The following is a 22300-nucleotide window of genomic DNA, read 5'->3' on the forward strand; positions in this document are numbered from 1 at the left end:
CACATATCGTACTTTCGTGCGGGTTTGCACAGTTTTATATATACTGTATACGGATGCGACAGAAAGGACTTAAAGTGCGATGAACCGTTTTGTTACTTCAAGAACCCCAGAAAATTCCTCATCGAGATAGACGCCAATGATGTAAACGTGGTCAATAATCTGGTACTCATCCTCGGCATCGGGGTACTGATGCATTTTCTAACGTCTAGCGCGCTTTGGTGCAAGCTCAGAAGATGAGTCAAATATATACGATCCTATCAAATACCCAGTAAACATTTTAACATCCTATGTATATGTAGGTTTCACAATAATGATGTCACAAGGTTTATTGTGTGAGAGTCAAATATTTATTGGATGAAACAAATGAGACAAGCTTCAGAGAACGTTATCACGAGTAAATTGGATACAGCACGTTAGGATGTTTCTAACACGCATGACGCCATAATGTCTTCTCCTCCTGAGTCCTCTCGCTAGACGACGGCCCCGCCGATATCGATCTCAACACGATCGATACATCAAAGTCGCGCGCGTAGCTCAAAGCCATACCTTATTTCTAAGATCACATCCCACATATATATATTTTGTATATACATAGGATGTTAAAATGTTTACTGGGTATTTGATAGGATCGTATATATTTGACTCATCAGTGGATGACATATTGTGTACACACATAGTGATACATAAACGATGTACATTGGATATCGTAGGTATATGCAAATGCAACGCGCTGTATGTGCATCCAAACAATATACATATGTATATTTGTCGAATATACTATGTATATACATTCTTTGTACATTCAATACATTTTATGTACATTCTGTGTATATTCACTGTACATTCTATGTATATTCATTGTACCTTCAATATACATTCAATGTATATTTAGTATACATTCGATGTATATTCTATATATATTTGGTATACATTCAATATACGAGTATAATATATTTAACGCTTACTCGCGTAATGAGAAGTGGTTCGGTCGTTGCGGGTAACTCGGCACTGAGTCGCGATCGCGCCTCTAGATGTATATTCTATGTATATTCAATGTACATTCACTTTATGTTTATTCTATGTATATTCAATATATAGGGGAGACCGGGGCTATTCTTTAGATCTTTTTTTCTTTTGTGTCTCCTGAGTTCTATATTCATAAAAAAAATGTGACGGTTTGAAAGGTTGAACCTTTCCTTCACAATGCCCGTATAGATAGAACATGGAAGTGTACTTGCTTTGAAGTACATATAAAAATGTCGACCAATGCCAAGAATTACAAATAACCCCAAGCCCGGGATAATTTGTAACTAGTTGGGAAATATCCCGAAATTTGTGTTTTAAATTGAAAGACTGTAAAAAAACTGCTGTTAAGACTTTCTTTTATTTAAAAAAGGATATAGGTATACAAAAAATAAATGCAAACATACACGTTTGCACGTCTTTTTATGCCATTGGTATGACAGATTCCCTAACAACTCCCTCACAAGTGTCAATCTTTATCGCTTTATAACCTTTTACCTGCTTAAGAGCGACAATTTTATATTCATATTCGTGTTCTATCTACTGAAATACACAATATTATCAAGTTTGAACTAAATCAATGAAAAACTTCAGTTTACTTCAATGTTTAACTTTGCGGAGCGTAGACGTTCATAACGGAATCAATGTAAGGTTAGAGTTACTCATAGGCGCTACAATCAGTATTAACGAATCGCCCCGGTGCTCGGTATTACGAATAGCCCCAATATCATCTGTGTGCATTATTGCGTACGATCAACAAAAATAGACATCACACAGCAAAAAATAAACACAAAATGTTTCAAATACATTCAACTGGACACGATACATTCAAAGTTTTCAAAAAAACCTTATTATCTTACTTAAATTTTAAGAAATGCTGACTATCAGAAATTACTTCGACTGTCGCAAAACACATTTTTCACTATTACGACTTTAATATGACGCCGTTGCCAACAAAACTTTGTTAGCAACATCGTTACATTAGAACGTGTTTACAATGTTTAAAGTAAATTTTTAATATGTATCCATAAAAAGATATTTTCAATTATCGAATTATCCCATCTAACGATTTGCCCCGGTCCCCTATTCAGTGCATATTCAATGTACATTCAATGTATATTTTATGTATGTGTGCATATAAACATATATACATATATAAATATATATACATATATATATATATATATATATATATATATATATATATATATGTACACACACATATACATGGAATGTAAATAGAATGTAAATGCATAGAATATTTGACAAACATACACATATCTATTGCATGAATGTATTATGCACATACAGCGCGTTGTATTCGCATATACCTACAACATCCAATGTTCGTCATTTATGTATCACTGTATGTGTATAGGATATGTTCTCAGATAACAATTCAACATCCAATGTATACACATTGACATACAGTATATATATTAGATATCTACTGATATATATATATATATATATATATATATATATATATATATATATTGTATATATTGTATATGTAATGTATATGTAATGAAAGATAGAATGGTGTGAGCCCCTGCCGAGCGGAGACGTCAAATCGTGCGATCTGTTCTGTGCGACTATGTGAGCATTGTACCGGTAATGAGTTTAGTAAATACATAAGTACAAACTGAGGTGAATAAGAATTTACCTCTCCCACATCGCTCCCGATAGCAATCTTTTCGGTGGCACGTGTTGAAGGCGGACGAGTCGCGCTCACGCGTTACAGTTACGCCACACCACGAGCCAAAAATAATAAATTTTTAACTTTTTGTTCGATTTTCTCGTAAAATTTACCAGCCCGCACTTTTGGTGCGTACTTTTATTCTGTAAAAGGATTTTGTGATCTGTAGAGCCAATTCGAAAATTAATGAACACTGTAATGTGTCGGTAATTTCCGTCACTATAGCATCCTCTTAATTTGATCTTAAGAGGATGTTATAGTGACGGGAATTACCGACACATTACAGTGTTCATTAATTTTTGAATTGGCTCTACAGATCACAAAATCCTTTTACAGAATAAAAGTACGCACCAAAACAAAGTGCGGGCTGGTAAATTTTACGAGAAAATCGAACAAAAAGTTAAAAATTTATTTATTTTTGTCTCGTGGATCTGTCAACCGAGGTTAACTTTTGTCATTTGCTAACGTTCTGTAGCTCGTATGTATGAAATGAGACCAGGCCGCACTTTAGAAAACTCTAATGAACAACACTGACTGTGTGTCATTCCAGTCAAAAGTCTAACAAAAAAGTTTAACGTGTAAACAGCTGTACGTGTACAAATTTTGCTTAGCGCACGTAAACAATGGCAAGCAGAATAGTGACTGTAGTTGATACGTCTTTTTGGAGATGGCGAAATAATCGAAAAACAAAGACAGATCTATGCGTTGGACAAAGAGCGATAGCCTGGTCTCCCTCGAAAAATAATCTGCAATGCCGACGTCGAGGAAGTTCTTTGGTCATTATAGTATCCTCTTAAATAGTTGCTTGAATATCACGTGAAGGACACCTTCAAGTTTTCAAATGGGATTGCCAACTTTTTATTACATATTCTTGTCTCGAGCTTATCTCGAGACCTTTCCAAAACACTACAAAAGAGTTTATTTTCGTTGAGTACTTTCCGAGTTGTAAGGCTTGAAAGCTACAGTGTACTGTAACTTTCAAGCGTCACAACTCGGAAAGTACTTAACGAAAATAAACTTTCTTGTAGTGTTTTAGAAAGGTCTCGAGATAAGCTACAAGAATATGTAATAAAACGTTTGCATTCCCATTAAAAAAATTAAAGGTGTGTTTTACGTGATCTTTAAGCAACTATACAAGGTCAAATTAATGACATCATCTTATGTCTCCCTTGAAACCATGCAACTTTTGTCTGAAACATTTTTCTGTAAAACTTATATTTCCCGAGATATTTAGGTGTCCCAACTTTTTTGGGACACCCTGTATACATATATATATACTCGTATATACAGTGTATCAGGTAACTACCATCCGTGGTTTCGTGGATTAATAGATCGAGTAAAACTGAGCAGAAAAGTCTAATAATATAATATATATAATAATATATAATAATATCTAATAATATCTAATAACATAATATAATAATCTAATTATATATATATATATATATATATATATATATATATATATATATATATATATTCATACAGGAAGTTTATGGATTCGACATTTATTCGTTGGATTTTGAAATGCGGAATGAAAATGAGATTCAGTTTATATACAGATTAGCTATTAGAGACAGAATTCTCAACGACAAAAAGAGATATATAATACGGTAGTTGAAAGTAGTTTTGTTTAAACTATAATTTACCTTTATTTAATCAATTTTCTTAAAATAAAAATGTGCAAAAATAGATTAGGTTAGAAAAGATAAATGTAGTCTATTTAGTGCTCTGAAATAAAGCTTTTTATTTTTTATTGAAAAGTATTTTTTCATATGCATGAAAAAGAGCCTAAAGCATCAGAAACATTAAGGCTATGGTATGGAAGCACCATCCAATTATTTTCATGCATTATTTTATTTTATTCTTTGTTACTCACCGAAGTTAAACAAGGATACATGGAAACACTCAGACGCAATGTTTTTGAATATTGAAGTGGACAATGTTATCTATATAAAACTTTATTTAAAAACATTGATTTAGCTGACTAAGCACTAATTTATTTTTTGTTTAATAAAAATTCTGATCATATGTGAAGTTATAATGAGAATTGTAGGTTTTATAAAATCTCATAAATATATGTATGTTAAAAATATTACTTTTAGAGATTTATGTGAATATATTTTCTATTCTAAATTAAACTATTTTGTAATTAAAATAGAGTAAAATATTGTAATATTACTAAATAATATTAATATTAATAATATTAATAAAATAATAATGATAAATATATATTATTTATGTATAACTTTGCACATATAGAATTAAATAATTTTATAAATTTAAACAAAAAGTAAATAAGATTAAGTATATTATATCTTTTTAATCTTAATGTTTTTATTAAAATATTTAAAACGTATCATGATCTAATTAAAAATTAATTTTATATTTGTATATGTATTTTATAATTTTTTATAAAGTTTTTTGTGTAGAATTTCCAAACTTTTTAACTACAATTAAATACGAGTAATTAGTAATAATTATGTCTTATGTGATAATTGAATTTGATGATGGAGGTGGTGTTGCAATCGTTAGAAGTACTTGGTTAACACCTTGAAAAAAAGAAGTGTTTTGGCCACCTATAAAGGATCGAAAAAAATTTGATAAAATTTTATAAAATACTGATGTTGCGGATCAAAATTGGAAACTTTATTCAGTAGTAAGATGCTTATATGAAACTGGTAAGTATAAAATGTATTTATAATTATTATATAAAAATAAAGTTTTATTTTTTCATGAGCAAAAAATGAAAAAATTATGATTTAAATCATTTCAAAATATTATATATGTTTTTGAATTTCATAAATATAAATCAAAATAAAATCAAAGAATTAAAATAAATTAATCTACAATCTAAAATTTTTTATATTTTTGTTCAAAAATCAGTTTTAAGAAAATTATTAAATTATTTTGTACGCTGGAAATATGGAAAATAAAATTACTGCAAAATTAAGTTAAAAAATTTGTAATACAAGAATTTGAACTGAATTGAAAATTTAAATATAAGTTTAGTAGGCCTATGTCAGGCAATGGTACTTTGTACTGAATAACAGAATTTATTCCAGGTTCAAATCTTGATCTAAAATGTTTTTTTATAATAAATTCTTAACAGTTTTTAGAGGAAGAATCTTGTACATACTTTTTAGCATCCAAAACTTGAATTGCTTAGCAATTTAATTTGTAACATTTAACAACTGTATTTTACGTCCAATGAAAATGCGGCACGCAATTCATATTAGTTAGAAACTGTAAAAATTATTATTTAATACTAAGTACTTCTGTGACTGACATAGACCTACTAAGCTTATGTTTGAAAAAATTTAATAAACTTTTAAGTGTTTTAGTACGGAATTTATGTAAAATAGCGCTTTTATTAAAATTAAATATTTTTTTATAATATATATTTTGTAAGAAAACTTATAATTTGTCCTCATGTATATCATCATTTTAATTTGAAGTTCTATAGATATATATTTGCTAAATTATTTTAGATGATTTACAAAAAGCTCGACAAAAATGTAAATTGTTAGAAGAAACATCTGATTTACAAATAGATCAAGACAATAAAACTTTCAAAAGGAAAAGAGTGCCTCGTCAAATTAGTTTAAGCAATAAAAAGAAAGTGGTGAGATCCATGTTTGGCCATCAAAATTAAAAACCAAATTTCTAAATTCGATTCAACCTCAAGAAAAAACTCCAATTTTTAGAAATGGTAAATTATAGTTTTAAAAGATTGTGTGTGCGTGTATTTGCGCACGCGTGAGTGTATCTCACTACAGTAATATTAATATTTTACTTTTTATTATGACAAAAATTATTTATCAAGTAATTGTAGCATATTTATACTATTTATATAATGATAAATGTTTGTATAATTTTTTTTATAATTGTAAATGTAAATGTTTTTAAGTAATAATAAATGTTAAAATAAGTAAATATTAATTTTCTATAATAATTTTTTGAACTATATTAATATTTTTCATCCATATTATTTTATGAAACCATTTAATTTTAACATTATCAAATTTTTTTCTAGAAACAGATTCTTCCAATGTAAATTCTTTTGAAGTTTCCGAACAGACGCTATATAATAGTTCAAAATTTCTTACGTCTAATATATTTCATGAACAAGGACCTAGTAATAGTTCAAAATTTTTTACGTCTAATGTATGTCATGAACAAGGATCTAATGTAGACTAACAGAATTAGTAGATATCATACGCACGAGATTAATGCAGAAAATAGTATTACAGAATCAAAAGGCAAGATATTTTCCATTTATATCTGCATAAAATTATCTATTTTTAATCAATGATACCAATTAAGTTTTAAATATTAATATAAATATAACACTATTAAAATTAAGAAATGTTGGAAATCTTCATAAATCTGCTTATTGTGTTTACAATTGTAATATCGGCGCCGCATTGTCCGAATGATGTTTCGTCGTCTGATAATGTCGTGCGTCAACAGGAAATGCTCGAGGTCTTCTTAATGTCCGAAAATTTTTCTTTTCCGTTTTTTATTCTCCCTGTTTTGCGTCTTATTGTATCGTGCCGTCCGACCATCGCCTATTCTTTATGATGCATGCATTGCATCAGCGTGTTCGTACGCGATACGAATTTTGCGTTGTTACACCGGCTTATAGCCGAATATTCACGAAAGTGCCTCTAACAGATTCTTATCAAACTTGTGTGCGATGTTTTCACTGTTTCTGCTCGTCTTCGTTGGTATGATTCCAGTATTGCATTCGCTGAGAACTTGGGGTGACATGATGGCAACGATAGACAACTTGCAATTTACTTTACCATTGGTGATGACGATAATGAAACTGGTGATCATATGATGGAAGAAACCTGCTAATGTCTTTCGGTGCAGTTCAAATTAATTAAATCCCAAAAGTTGAATTAATCCTGAAAAAATAAATTTAATACATCGGTTAACTTCATAGATGAATTATAAATGATTCAGAATGATTCAAATATGTCTTTGATATGACTTTCCGCTAAAATATCTTAATACATAGAAGGAAGCCTATAACGACAAATCTCGAAATTAAGAAAAGCAGAAGAAAGAATGTCTTAAACAAAAATTGTATAGTTTAAAAAGAGACAAATAATGATAAATTAATTCTTGTAAAAATTGATTTTTCAAGTTCCTTAAAGACCATTACTTTAAATAAAATTATATAATTATTTTATACAATCATAAAATCAATAATTCTTCTAGTTATTCTGTATATAAAAGTATTAATTCTTTGTTACGTCTTTTAAAAGTTCCATTATGGCCTCGAAGCATTTAACTGGTAACGGTATTCACAGTTTTCTTTCTTGAAGTCAAAGAAGATTACTGAACGTATTTTAAACATTGTTGAAACACTTGGAAACACAGCGGTTTTCTAAAGATTTTCGCGTTTCACAATAAATATTTAGTACTATTATATATATTTCTTATTATACCAATTCTTGCTTGAATTATCACTGTGATTTTTATCAGCGCGTAATAGTACGCAGCTTGCGTACGCGATCGGGCGCTCTTGATCTACCGGACGCTTGATAACACTGCTTCAATGGCGTTATCGTCACTATGAATTTCTGCTCGAAATCGGGATATTTCAAAACGGGCGCCGTAGTTAATTTAGCTTTTAATGTATCGAACGCGTTTTGTTGTTCATTTGTCCATGTAAATTTTTCTTCCTTTTCTACTTATTTTGTTAGGGGTCCTGCAATCTTTAGAAAGTCGTTAATAAATTTTGGGTAATATCCGACTAAACCTATAAAAGATTGTATGTCTTTAATATTTTTGGCACAGAAAATTTGTCCACAATGTTTAATTTTGTTGGTTTGAGTAAAATTCTATTTTTGTTAATAATGTGCCCTACTCTCTAAATTTTTTGGAGTAGAATTTCATCTAAAAGAGTGGAATTCCACTCTAAAAGTGTGAAAATTCTGCCACTCTTTGTCAAGACTGGCAGGATTTTCACACTTTTAGAGTGGGATTCCACTCCAAAGATTTTAGAGAGTAAAACATTACTTTTTTGCGTAAGAACTCGCATTTTTTGGATTGTAGTTTTAATTTATTTTGTGTAATTTATTGAATATTTTTTTTAATCTTTTATTATGTTTTTCTAAACTGGATGCGTAAATTACGATATCATCCAAATATACTAAACCTTGCATTCCGGTTAATATCGTATTTATTAATCATTGAAACGTTGCTGGCGCGTTTTTAAGTCCAAACAGCATACGGTTAAACTCGTATCTGCGTAAGATCTAGAGAAAGCAGTTTTATGTTTATCTTTCTTAGCTATTGCTATCTGGTGATAACCGGATGCAAAGTCTAACGTAGTAAAATATTTTGCATTTCCTAGTTGATCTAGTATATCTGTTATATTTGGGATAGAAAACGAGTCTCCTATCGTTCGATCATTTAATTATTTAAAATCCACGACAATTCAAAATTTTGATCTACTGGATACGTTCGCTTTTTTAGGTATCACCAATAGGGGTGTATTCCATTGACTGATGTTTGGACGTATAATTTTTTGTTTTAACATCTCGCTTATTTGTTTATTTACTTCTTGTTTAAGTTCCTTGGGGAGTTGATACGGGCACACGTTTATACTTGAGGTATCAGTTTGCGTATCGTTATCTCATGCGCTATTCCATTAATGTATGATAGTGGTTCTCCGTCGAGATGGAATATATCGCTATATTCTTCGCATAAAGAAATTAAAGCTTTTTCTTCTTCGTAATTGAGATGAGTTAACTCGTAAAACGTTTCGAATTTTCTCTTGATGACAGACTTTAATTTTGTCATCTTTTGTTAGCGCGTTTATAGGTATCCTTATGAGTTTTCTTAGCTTTTCAATTTCTATATGTAGAAAATTGATTTATATTTCACTTTCTGTCGTATTTAGTATGCTCACAGGGCATTGAAATTCACGGGACTTTACAAGACAGCTCCCGATAACGACACCGCGTGACGGTTCTTCGGATTGCGTCACACCTATCATGTTTCGTTCGACAGTGACCTTGCACAATTGTTTCGCTTTTTGGTTGCAAAATTATTTTTATTTACAGATGCAGTTTAAAATAAGTATTCTCGGTCTTAGTTTGTTTACAGCGATAATCGCATGCATCTACGTACTATATATTTAAATAAAATTGGCTCCTAAAATGTCGTATTTGTACGATAAGTCTCGTGTTACATAATACGGGTGTGTTACTTCACGATTTTTTATTTTAGGATAATGGTCGCATAGACTTTTCCTATTGTTAACATGGCATGTCCTGTAATTTCAGTCAATTTTATTTTTTCTTCGTGTAATAGAGCGTTTTCCTTAAAATTTTTCATTTTTATTTTAAAAATAGCCGCTTCTATGTCATAAAGTAAATCGATTTTATTTCTCTTTACTTTGCGAATTGGTTATGTGACTAACAATGAGATATATTCACTGACAGCGACACCAGCAATTATACGTATTGATTAGTATGCACGATGTGATTACAAGTTGCAAACTTTCACAATTTGCACACGACGCAACATAAACTAAAAAAAATTTTAACGTGTTATTTTCCATCTAACGTTATGATATAATTGTGACTATTGTTGTGTATTATTGTTTACAGTGAACATTGAAAATATATAATTTTTGTTATACAGAGTGTTTCAAGAATGCCTAACATTGAATACGCTACGAGATTCCTTACATAAAAATCAGTAATAAAAGTTCTTAGAAGAAAAGTCGAGACATCAATAGTTTTGGTAAAACTTCGGAAGAGCTACAGCAGCTAAAAAGTAAATGAACTCACATTTTTCTTATGTATTTTTGACTCCTGAAAACGAATTTCGTATTTTAATTTGGCGGTCGGCCATATTTCATCTTGAAAATACAAAAAGAAAGGTTTTTTCTTATTCTTTTGCATATATCTCGAAAAATATTGATTTCTTAGAAAAAAGTGTCAAATAAAAAATGAAGCTCTTGAAATTGTCTACAATAAAGCTTCTATGCATAATTTTCGTAATACCAACGGTATACGCGTAATCATACTTTTAAATATGTGTGAGTGCATGTGTAATTATTACACGTGCATGGACCTTGCGACTCGTCATTTTCGCAGTATTTTGTGACTCCAAACCACCACGTGTGTGTGTGTGTATGTGTGTGTGAAATCATATTGCTTAATCGTCGATTGAAGTATCAATATTGATTAAACTTTCATCGACAAAATTATCAGCAATCATGTGTTCTTGAAATTCTTTCATTAATTGAAAGAATGCGTGAATACGTTATGAATATCACGATATGAATATGCACATTTAAAAAGGTATTCCGCAAGATAGGAAATCAAGTGTGGTTCTTTCGTGCCATATTTCGAAATATTGCTACGCACTTCTCGCTAGGTACTTTCGATAGCTTGCGTGTGTGCACCTGTATCTGGAAAATTAATGGAATGATTTACAGACAAATGCTTATAATTTTCTGACGATAAACAATTATATGCTTTCCATTTGTCTGACATAATTGTCGTACCAGGAAGGATCCATTCTTTAATACAGCTTAATAGTGTATCGGCAGTGCGGTCTTCAACAGGCACAAGAAAAATTTTTTTTGTGCCTCGTTCATAGCCTCCGAAAACCCATTTTCCAGTAATTAGACGTCCACGGTTATATTTACGTTTCCCAAATTTTGCTTCGTCTATTTCGACGATTACACCGGGCCCACCTAATTTTTGAGAATTATGTTCTGTCCAATACACGCACAATTCTCTACAGTAACTACTCCAGTTAACAATCGTTTCTGCTGACAGACCAAGATCTTCGCAGATATAATTGTATCTTGGAACAGGAATCCATAAAAAATGTGCAATAAATTTTAAAGCTGTTGAAATTGGTAAACGCACAAAGTGGAACCATGTATTCGATTTTACTGATTGAAAGAAACCACATGTTACTGATTTCCTTTTCTTTTTAATAACCATTACAGTGCTTCTCTTTCCACAACGAAATGCTGATGTGTCGACATTCAAATTTATATTTGTACCACATGTCGGACATTCCATTTTTTCTTTAAATATATTATATGAAATTAACAATTGTATGCACCATTTTTCGTCGTATGCCTTATGTAGAAACTCGCTATGAGTAGTAGACATCATCTTCAAATAAAGATATAGAAGAGAATTCAACAGAATAATAGCTAAACAGAAAGCATGTTTTGCTTATATGCAAGTTGCGCTCGTTGCTGGTCACCGTACTCGTTCCGATATATATATCAAAAAGATCACATTTTACTTATGAGTTGGTCACCACCTAGCGGCGACCAGCGGCACTTACAGGCGAAGACGGGTGAATATATATATATATATATATGTATATATGTATATATATATATTAGCCGTTACAATAGAAATAAGACACCCACCCCGCCATCGAGGTTCCCGTCCCCAAGGAGAGTATATTTATAATATTAAAAATGAATATATTTATTAAATTATCACACTTAAAAGTAAATGCTTAAAAGGGGGGAGGGGCTTCGCCCCTCTAGTAATTTTAAGTAATCTTACTATTATTCTGTGGAGAAAATGTTTTTTAAAGAACAATATTTTCTGTACCGTAGGTTTTTTGTGACGTACTCTTTCAGGACAAGGATAATGAAATGATTCGAAGCTTTGTATGCAAACGTCTTGATAGCCAGACCATGTTGAGCAAGGATTTTTATGTGATTCATTTATACACGCACGCGTATGAGCGCGCGTATCCCCCCTTCCCCTCACCGCCCCCCACACACACACTCACACACACTCACACACTTACACATAAAGATTAGACCTCTGCTACGTCATATCTTGCACATTTATTCACGTTATTATGTATTTTTTCAAAGGCTTTTTTCATTCTAGCCGTGATATTAGGTCCGCCATTTTGAATTTTCCAACAGGCCAAACGGCATCGAAAAATAGACATTTCAACGAAAATTTTAAGCCCTTTTCGAACATTTTATCTCAAAAATTGAAATGGGCAGCAGGCGTGGTCTTTTTGACGGAGAATGCCCCATATATATATATATATGGGTTGGACAAAATAATGACCTATTCTGACTCCGAAAAGTAGGCCTAATTCAAAAAAGTGTAACTTTGTCAAAAATAATCGTAAAAAAATTAAAAAAAGCATACTAAAGTTTGAAATCTCTAGTTTTGAAATTGATAAGTCTTTAAACAATTTACAGATTGTTTACGAAGTTACGCGGATTTAAATAGAGATGCGTCAAATCTCAAAATATTTTACAAACTTTGCAAAGCTCCACAAAGCAAAATAAAAATTACACGCCAATGTGGTTTATAGCATTTGAAATCGTGGATCTTTACCTTTAATTTCCGTTTTTGATGAGCATTGCACGATTCTTTTTCTCTGAGTTAGGTAACAATGAAGCAAAAATGGCCTCTTTTTCTTGAATTTCTTCCTTCACTTTCTAGTGTAAAAGAATCTTCGAGAAAAATCAACTTAAATAATCAAAAGATTTTGCTTTTTAAAATAAGACCTAGTTGGAAAATCGTTTTATACTTTTTTTTTACAAAGATCAAATATTTACTTCAGCAAAGATTAAGTGAGCGTCCAACAGTAAAATTAAAAGATCACCTACAGTTTTATATATATATATATATATATGTGTGTGTGTGTGTGTGTGTGTGTGTGTGTGTGTGTGTGTGTGTGTGTGTGCGCGCGTGTGTGTGCGCGCGCGTGTGTGCGTGCGTGTGTGCGTGCGTGCGTGTGTGCGTGCGTGCGTGTGTGCGTGTGTGCGTGCGTGTGTGCGTGCGCGCGTGTGTATGTGTGTATGTGTATGTATGTATATCCTCAAAATTACAATTAAATATGTTAAAATATTCAATTTTAAATATATGAAGAAAACAAGATGCAGAATGTTATTAATTTTGTAGATTGCAGTCTTTATTGGACCGATAATCACAGCGCTATTCTCCGTATTCGGCTTCGCCATACGTTACATTGATACGCCGTACCTGTTTCATTGGTTGTTCCACATATCGTACTTTCTTGCGGGTTTGCACAGTTTTATATATACTGTATACGGATGCGACAGAAAGGACTTGAAGTGCGATGAACCGTTTTGTTACTTCAAGAACCCCAGAAAATTCCTCATCGAGATAGACGCCAATGATGTAAACGTGGTCAATAATCTGGTACTCATCCTCGGCATCGGGGTACTGATGCATTTTCTAACGTCTAGCGCGCTTTGGTGCAAGCTCAGAAGATGAGTCAAATATATACGATCCTATCAAATACCCAGTAAACATTTTAACATCCTATGTATATGTAGGTTTCACAATAATGATGTCACAAGGTTTGTTGTGTGAGAGTCAAATATTTATTGGATGAAACAAATGAGACAAGCTTCAGAGAACGTTATCACGAGTAAATTGGATACAGCACGTTAGGATGTTTCTAACACGCATGACGCCATAATGTCTTCTCCTCCTGAGTCCTCTCGCTAGACGACGGCCCCGCCGATATCGATCTCCACACGATCGATACATCAAAGTCGCGCGCGTAGCTCAAAGCCATACCTTATTTCTAAGATCACATCCCACATATATATATTTTGTATATACATAGGATGTTAAAATGTTTACTGGGTATTTGATAGGATCGTATATATTTGACTCATCAGTGGATGACATATTGTGTACACATATAGTGATACATAAACGATGTACATTGGATATCGTAGGTATATGCAAATGCAACGCGCTGTATGTGCATCCAAACAATATACATATGTATATTTGTCGAATATACTATGTATATACATTCTTTGTACATTCAATACATTTTATGTACATTCTGTGTATATTCACTGTACATTCTATGTATATTCATTGTACCTTCAATATACATTCAATGTATATTTAGTATACATTCGATGTATATTCTATATATATTTGGTATACATTCAATATACGAGTATAATATATTTAACGCTTACTCGCGTAATGAAAAGTGGTTCGGTCGTTGCGGGTAACTGAGTCGGCACTGAGTCGCGATCGCGCCTCTAGATGTATATTCTATGTATATTCAATGTACATTCACTTTATGTTTATTCTATGTATATTCAATATATAGGGGAGACCGGGGCTATTCTTTAGATCTTTTTTTCTTTTGTGTCTCCTGAGTTCTATATTCATAAAAAAAATGTGACGGTTTGAAAGGTTGAACCTTTCCTTCACAATGCCGGTACAGATAGAACATGGAAGTGTACTTGCTTTGAAGTACATATAAAAATGTCGACCAATGCCAAGAATTACAAATAGCCCCAAGCCCGGGATAATTTGTAACTAGTTCGGGAATATCCCGAAATTTGTGTTTTAAATTGAAAGACTGTAAAAAAACTGTTGTTAAGACTTTCTTTTATTTAAAAAAGGATATAGGTATACAAAAAATAAATGTAAACATACACGTTTGCACGTCTTTTTATGCCATTGGTATGACAGATTCCCTAACCTCACAAGTGTCAATCTTTATCGCTTTATAACCTTTTACCTGCTTAAGAGCGACAATTTTATATTCATATTCGTGTTCTATCTACTGAAATACACAATATTATCAAGTTTGAACTAAATCAATGAAAAACTTCAGTTTATTTCAATGTTTAACTTTGCGGAGCGTAGACGTTCATAACGGAATCAATGTAAGGTTAGAGTTACTCATAGGCGCTACAATCAGTATTAACGAATCGCCCCGGTGCTCGGTATTACGAATAGCCCCAATATCAACTGTGTGCATTATTGCGTACGATCGACAAAAATAGACATCACACAGCAAAAAATAAACACAAAATGTTTCAAATACATTCAACTGGACACGATACATTCAAAGTTTTCAAAAAAACCTTATTATCTTACTTAAATTTTAAGAAATGCTGACTATCAGAAATTACTTCGACTGTCGCAAAACACATTTTTCACTATTACGACTTTAATATGACGCCGTTGCCAACAAAACTTTGTTAACAACATCGTTACATTAGGACGTGTTTACAATGTTTAAAGTAAATTTTTAATATGTATCCATAAAAAGATATTTTCAATTATCGAATTATCCCATCTAACGATTTGCCCCGGTCCCCTATTCAGTGCATATTCAATGTACATTCAATGTATATTTTATGTATGTGTGCATATAAACATATATACATATATACTGTACGATACCACGTATATATATATAGTATCTTTAATTTAATTCAATAAGTTTCGCGCCGTCCGGTATTCGCGCCACATCTTAGGCTCGTCCTGCGCCTCGCGAGCAGGCATCGCCATCTCTTGGGTCTCGCGACCTTTTCCGCAATTTTCGTTCGTTTTTCGGCTGCGTCTTGTCGTAAAGCGCGAGCGCGAACACTTCTCGTTGTGAGCCGCCACGGTGCGTGTCTATAGACATTGTTCTCGTCATCTTTTGTGAACGTTTGTACTACGCGAAATACAGTTTTACACATGGTGCGCGGAGTTTCTCCTTGTTCCCCACCCAGCGAGTACACCGTATCATAAAGGCAGCGGACATATAAAACGTAGAGAGACACATGTCTTTCGGCCACGGCCACCGAGCAAATTCCGGTGGCATTCGTGGAGAGGCACAGCCTCACGAATATACATTTGGTCCTTCGAGCCGGATACGCGGCACATCTGCAATTTCACTGCTGCTGGACACGCAAGGGAGTATCTAAGAGGTGAGCTACACATCACACGAGACGCAGCCGACGGGAACGAACATAAGCGTTCCATCCTTGTTCGTCTTCTGCGAGAAGTGTCGAGAGGTCGGCAGCTCAGACCGAGCTACGAGACGAAACGGCTAAGTCTTCGCCGACGAGGCATCTACGACGAGGTCACACGACGAGGGCCTCGTCGAGGAGGGTTGACGGCAACGGCAGGATCCTGCGAGCATCGGGCCATCTCCTGCATCGCCGTTTCCCGCCACCGAAGGAGAGTGAGCGAGACGGGAAGAGTGCGCGCGAGAGAAAGGGTGACTGATCGAGACGGGAAGAGCGCGCACGCAAGAGAGAGAAGGAAGACTACGGCCCCGCGCGGTTCGACGTTCAAGTTTTCCAGCGGAGACTTCCAACGCGGGCAAGCCATCCCCCCCCGCTACCATCGAGCGCGGCAACAAGCGACTGTAAGTAAGGTTAACATTTACAAGGTTGTGCCGTATCGATAGCATTGATACGGTTTTCATCGCACCTGCAATATGCCGAATGACGGCAACGATCTAGCGGCGCTCAAGCGTCGACGCTCTACGTTGGTAGGATCGTGCACGCGCATACGTACTTTCGTGGACGCAGTCGAGTCAATTACACCGTTTACACTAGCTCAACTCGAGGAGCGCAAAAATAAAATAGACGGTTTCTGGGCAGAATACGACGTCGTGCAAACTAAGCTGGAGTTATTGGACATTGCGGAAGCGGATCATCGCATTTCGTTCGAGGATTCCTATTATACGATATCGGCCAAGTTACGCGAGTTAATGAATCCCCCGATTGTACCGCGCTCTCAGTTCGCACCGTCCACCTCGAACGCCTCCAACACAGTGGAACATTTCAATCATATAAAATTACCCAAGTTAGATCTCCCAAACTTACGGGAAAATACGACGAATGGTTTCCGTTCTTCGATACATTTAATTCTCTCATTCATGTAAACGCGGCGTTAAGCAATATTCAGAAGTTGCAATATTTGAGAGCATCCGTCATCGGCGACGCGAGCAAAATAATCTGCGCGCTAGAAATTTCTGAAGCGAATTACGAGGTAGCGTGGAATTTATTAAAACAGCGCTATGACAATAAGCGAGTCATTGTACAAAGTCATGTCAAGGCCATAATGGATTTGCCATCCATGGTCAAGGAAAACATTGTCGAATTGCGGCAAATCGCGGACGGTGCAACTAGACACATTCACGCCCTTCAGGTTTTAACGCGTCCTACGTCTCACTGGGACGATATATTGGTTCACGTTTTAAGCAGCAAACTCGACGCGCTTACGTCACGGGAATGGCAACTGTCATTAACGGGTTCCGAGTTGCCCACTTTCAAACAGTTCATCGATTTCGTCGCGCATCGATGTCAGACTTTGGAAACGAGTTCCAAATCAAACGCCCCCTCAAAAAATGCAAACGCTTTGGCGCAATCTAACGCGAGGCGCCAATCTTCGTGTGTTGCAACGCTAAAAACAAAATGCGGCTTTTGCAAGGGAGAGCACCTCATATATTATTGCCAAGATTTTCTAGCATTGCCGGTTTCTCAAAGAATCTCGGAAATTCGGAAAAGAAAGCTTTGCACTAACTGCCTGCGATCTACAGAGCATGCGTCCAGCAAATGCTTATCAGGCGGCTGTAAAATTTGCAAATTAAAACATAATTCATTGCTTCATCTTGCGACCGTCGCGACAGCAAAATCCGTTACTCCGGGATCCGAAGATGAGGCCGGGGAAAGGGTTCCGACGAATTCTCCGGCAGCGCTTGTTTCACACCGCTTGAATTCCTTCGATAACAAACATGTTATGTTGTCAACCGCCGTTGTTTATGCGTGCGATAGTCAAGGTTCACAAAAATGTTGCCGCGTGTTGTTAGACAGCGGCTCTCAAGCGAACTTCATCTCGCAACGATTCCTGACGGTTCTCGGCCTCAAGGCGCGTTCTCTCGACATTTCGATCTCGGGAATCAACAAAACAGCAACGAGATCATTCGGGGCAGCAGAGGTCAAACTGCAATCGCGAACGAATCCCTTCAGCATTTTGGTGGATTGTGTCGTCACTGATCATGTGACCGACAAAATTCCAACAATCACATTGAAGCGAAGCGCATTCGAATTCCCTCAGAATCTCAAATTAGCCGACCCCCAATTTAATGTGTCGGCGGAGATCGATGTTTTGATTGGCGCCGAGCATTTCTGGAACCTGCTCTGCGTGGGACAGGTAAAATCTTCCCCAATGTATCCAACCTTGCACAAGACACGATTCGGATGGATTTTGGCAGGGCAATTGGACGCATCACCGAACTCAGCACGTAAGGCGCAATCCTTTCACGCATTGATAACAAATACGCAGTTGCATAATCAACTAACGCGTTTTTGGCAGGTAGAGGATGTCTCTGAAATTTCAAACAAACATTCCGAGGAGGAATCTCTGTGCGAGCAACATTTTTTGCAGAACGTGTCGCGAGATAGGCAGGGCAGATTTATCGTCAAGCTCCCGTTCAAGGAGCGGGCATTCGACCGTCTTGGAGATTCGAAGGACATCGCTCTGAAGCGATTTCGTAATCTAGAAAAGCGATTCATTCGTGATCCTAAATTAAAGAGTCAATATTCTCAGTTTTTAAACGAGTATCTGGCATTAGGCCACATGAAACTAATTGACGAGCAGTGCGACGATGGCGCGGAATCATTCTATTTACCCCACCATTGCGTTTTCAAACATACAGCAGGTTTAAGCAAAATACGGGTAGTCTTCGACGCCTCGAGTAAAGGCTCGACAGGGGTGTCGTTGAACGACACGCTCATGGTAGGCCCAACAGTACAGCAGGACTTATTTTCGATTCTTCTGCGATTCCGTACCTTTCGCTTCGTCCTGGCGGCGGATATTATTAAAATGTATCGCCAAATCTTGGTGCACCCTTCACAAACGCGCTATCGCATTTTTTGGCGAGACGATCCTACGTCCGAAATTAAAACGTATGAACTCATCACTGTGACATACGGCACATCTTCTGCCTCGTATTTAGCCACGAGATGCCTCAAATGGCTGGCTGAACATTACACAAACGACTTTCCCGTAAGTTCTATGTGTGTAGGGCGAGACTTCTATGTAGATGACGTTCTAACTGGAGCGGATACAATTAGCGAGGTAAAAATGCTGCGAGAACAAACAATTCAGTTATTGCGTTTAGGAGCCTTCGAGCTCAGCAAATGGGCATCTAATTGTCCGGGCCTGTTGGCGACTAACGCACAAAACGAGGGTGTCTTCACGATTGACACCGGCATGGAGTCGTCTATATTAGGAGTTTATTGGAATCAATTTCAAGATACCTTCCATTTCTCATACAAACCTGACGACAACCAATCAACCGTATCTAAGCGAGTCATTCTATCCGAGGTCTCCAGACTCTTCGATCCACTCGGGTTATTGGGTCCTATCATCGTGCTAGCTAACTTGATTTTGCAAGAGCTCTGGCAATTAGGCATCCACTGGGACGAATCTGTCCCGCAGAATCTTCATTCGCGCTGGTTGAAACTCAATTCACAATTATCTAGCATCAATCAAATTTGCATCCCACGTTGCGTCAAGCTCGACACAAATCCGCAATCAATACAAATTCATGAGTTCTGTGACGCGAGCGAAAAGGCCTACGGAGCGGCAATATACCTGCGAACCAAGCTAGGAAACGATGCATATCACACCGAATTGTTGTGCTCTAAATCTCGTGTCGCGCCCCTGAAGGCCGTTTCCCTACCGCGCCTTGAACTATTGGCGGCGGTATTGTTAGCCAGGCTAGTAAAAAAAGTCGATACAGCATTCAGCCTCTCTGAGGTACAAACCTTCTTATGGTCGGACTCCACAATAGTCCTGAATTGGATAGTCTCGCCATCGCGAAAATGGTTTACTTTCGTAGCCAACCGAATCAGCGAGATTCAAGGGGCTACGAATCCCAGCAGTTGGCGTCACATTAGGTCGCCAGAAAATCCTGCGGATATTCTATCACGCGGTCTCGACCCGCAAGAGTTAACAAGCTTGTCGTTGTGGTGGCACGGACCCGCATTTCTCAAACTGGGCGAGGAATCTTGGCCCAAGTCCGATTTCGTACGCGCACCAGAAGACATGCCAGATCAAAAAAGGTGTACCACAGCTATTACCGTCATCGAGCACTCAATCGTCAACAAATTATTAAGCAAATTTTCAAACCTTAACAAGGCATGTCGCGTACTTGCATATTGTTTGAGAATTACGAGGTCCTTCCGCCCAGCCGCACCCACTATTTTCATATCTCATCACGAGGCGTCAACCGCCCTAGAGGTCATGTGTAAATCCGTGCAAGAACAAGCCTTTTCAGATGAATACAAGGCCTTATTGAAAGGTCATTAACCCGGCCAGTCGCATATTGTCCCTCTCACCCTTCGTGGATAAGGACAAGCCAATCCGCGTGGGCGGTAGGTTAGGCAATTCTAATCTAAGTTCTGACATGCGTCACCCAATTCTATTGCCACAAAATCATATTCTCACTCAAAGAATTATAGAACGGGAACACGTGCGCAATGCACACGCTGGCGCGCAGGCCACGATGGCCGCAGTAAGGCAGCGCTTCTGGCCAATATCTCTTCGATCGGTTACGCGAAAAATATTAAAAAATTGCGTGACGCATTGTGATTCGAGAATCTAAGCGACGCAATGCTGGAAATCACAAGGCATATTTATCAATTTTTGTATGCTTTGCTACAAGGGGGGTGCATTTGGAACTCGTTTCCGACCTCACATCAGATTCCTTTATTGCCGCACTCAAGCGTTTTGTGGCACGTAGGGGTAAACCGGTTTGCATATATTCCGATAACGGAACGACGTTTGTCGGAGCTCAAAGGCAACTTAAAGAATTTTTCGACCTCTTGTCTCAAGATCAAACCCAAGCTGACATCAATCTTTTCCTGCGTGATCACGAAACTGCGTGGAAATTCATTCCACCCAACGCGCCGCACTTCGGCGGACTTTGGGAGGCCGCGGTAAAATCGGCGAAACATCACTTGTACCGAATAGCCGGAAAGTCGCCTTTGACCTTCGAAGAGCTTCAAACAATATTCTGCGAAATAGAAGCGATCTTAAACTCACGTCCTCTAACTCCACTAAGCGACGATCCAAACGACCTCTCGTATTTGAGCCCAGATCATTTTTTGGTTGGCACGGCCTTGAATAGTTTTCCTTACACTGATGTTACTGATGTAAGCGAGAATAGACTGGTTCGTTGGCAGCGTGTCGAACAAATCAGACAGCATTTTTGGCGCAGGTGGAGCCAAGAATACTTGCATACCTTACAGGAGCGCACGAAGTGGAAGATCAACAAGGGCGAACGATTAAAGCCTAAACAGATGGTCCTGCTTAAATCACAGGGATTGGCCCCCCTACAATGGTCAATCGGTCGAGTGGAGGAGGTTCATCCCGGACCAGACAACATCGTTCGAACTGCCACTGTCCGTACAGCGCGGGGTCTGTTTACCAGGCCATTGTCAAAAATTGCTATCCTACCCATTGAGGAATAGCACGTCATGAGATTTTTTTTGTAATCCGACCGAACAAACTCGCGTAATTTTAAGTTTAGTTTGTAACCTGCGCCATTTCATTTCAGTAATTATTTCAAGTTTTCGAACAAGTTATTTGCGTTCAAACAATTATTGTAACATGCTCTTCCAGCAATCGCCTTCTCAAACGATCACTCAGTGATCCAAGCTGTAACATGATGTTGAAAGTATGTCCTTTCAACGGAGGGGCGGCGTTGTACGATACCACGTATATATATATAGTATCTTTAATTTAA

General features: G+C 36.4%; 2 protein-coding genes, 1 long non-coding RNA gene and 1 pseudogene across 4 annotated transcripts in view; all 4 read left to right on the forward strand.

Annotated features, from left to right (window-relative positions):
- Window positions 1–1853, forward strand: part of LOC120359184 — a 61749-nt pseudogene extending 59896 nt beyond the window's left edge. Inside the window, exon 11 of the transcript XR_005576022.1 lies at window positions 1–1853. This exon is cut by the window's left edge and continues 99 nt beyond it. The product of XR_005576022.1 is annotated as an ATP-binding cassette sub-family G member 4-like (transcript).
- A 3301-nt stretch (window positions 1854–5154) lies between these two features.
- On the forward strand, window positions 5155–6807 carry LOC120359185. Its single transcript, XR_005576023.1, has 3 exons — window positions 5155–5403; window positions 6214–6434; window positions 6759–6807. It is a non-coding gene; the product is annotated as an uncharacterized LOC120359185 (long non-coding RNA).
- Window positions 6808–17607: 10800 nt separating this feature from the next.
- On the forward strand, window positions 17608–20862 carry LOC120359080. The gene has a single exon (XM_039455386.1). It carries the CDS (start codon window positions 17608–17610, stop codon window positions 20860–20862), a length of 3255 nt encoding a protein of 1084 aa, XP_039311320.1.
- Window positions 20863–21032: 170 nt separating this feature from the next.
- On the forward strand, window positions 21033–22025 carry LOC120359081. The gene is made up of 2 exons (XM_039455387.1): window positions 21033–21067; window positions 21218–22025. The coding sequence occupies exons 1-2, from the start codon at window positions 21033–21035 to the stop codon at window positions 22023–22025; spliced, it is 843 nt and encodes a 280-aa protein (XP_039311321.1).
- The last annotated feature ends 275 nt before the right edge of the window (window positions 22026–22300 follow it).

This window comes from Solenopsis invicta, chromosome 12 (genome assembly GCF_016802725.1).
Source record: "Solenopsis invicta isolate M01_SB chromosome 12, UNIL_Sinv_3.0, whole genome shotgun sequence".
Taxonomy (NCBI): Eukaryota; Metazoa; Arthropoda; class Insecta; order Hymenoptera; family Formicidae; genus Solenopsis; species Solenopsis invicta.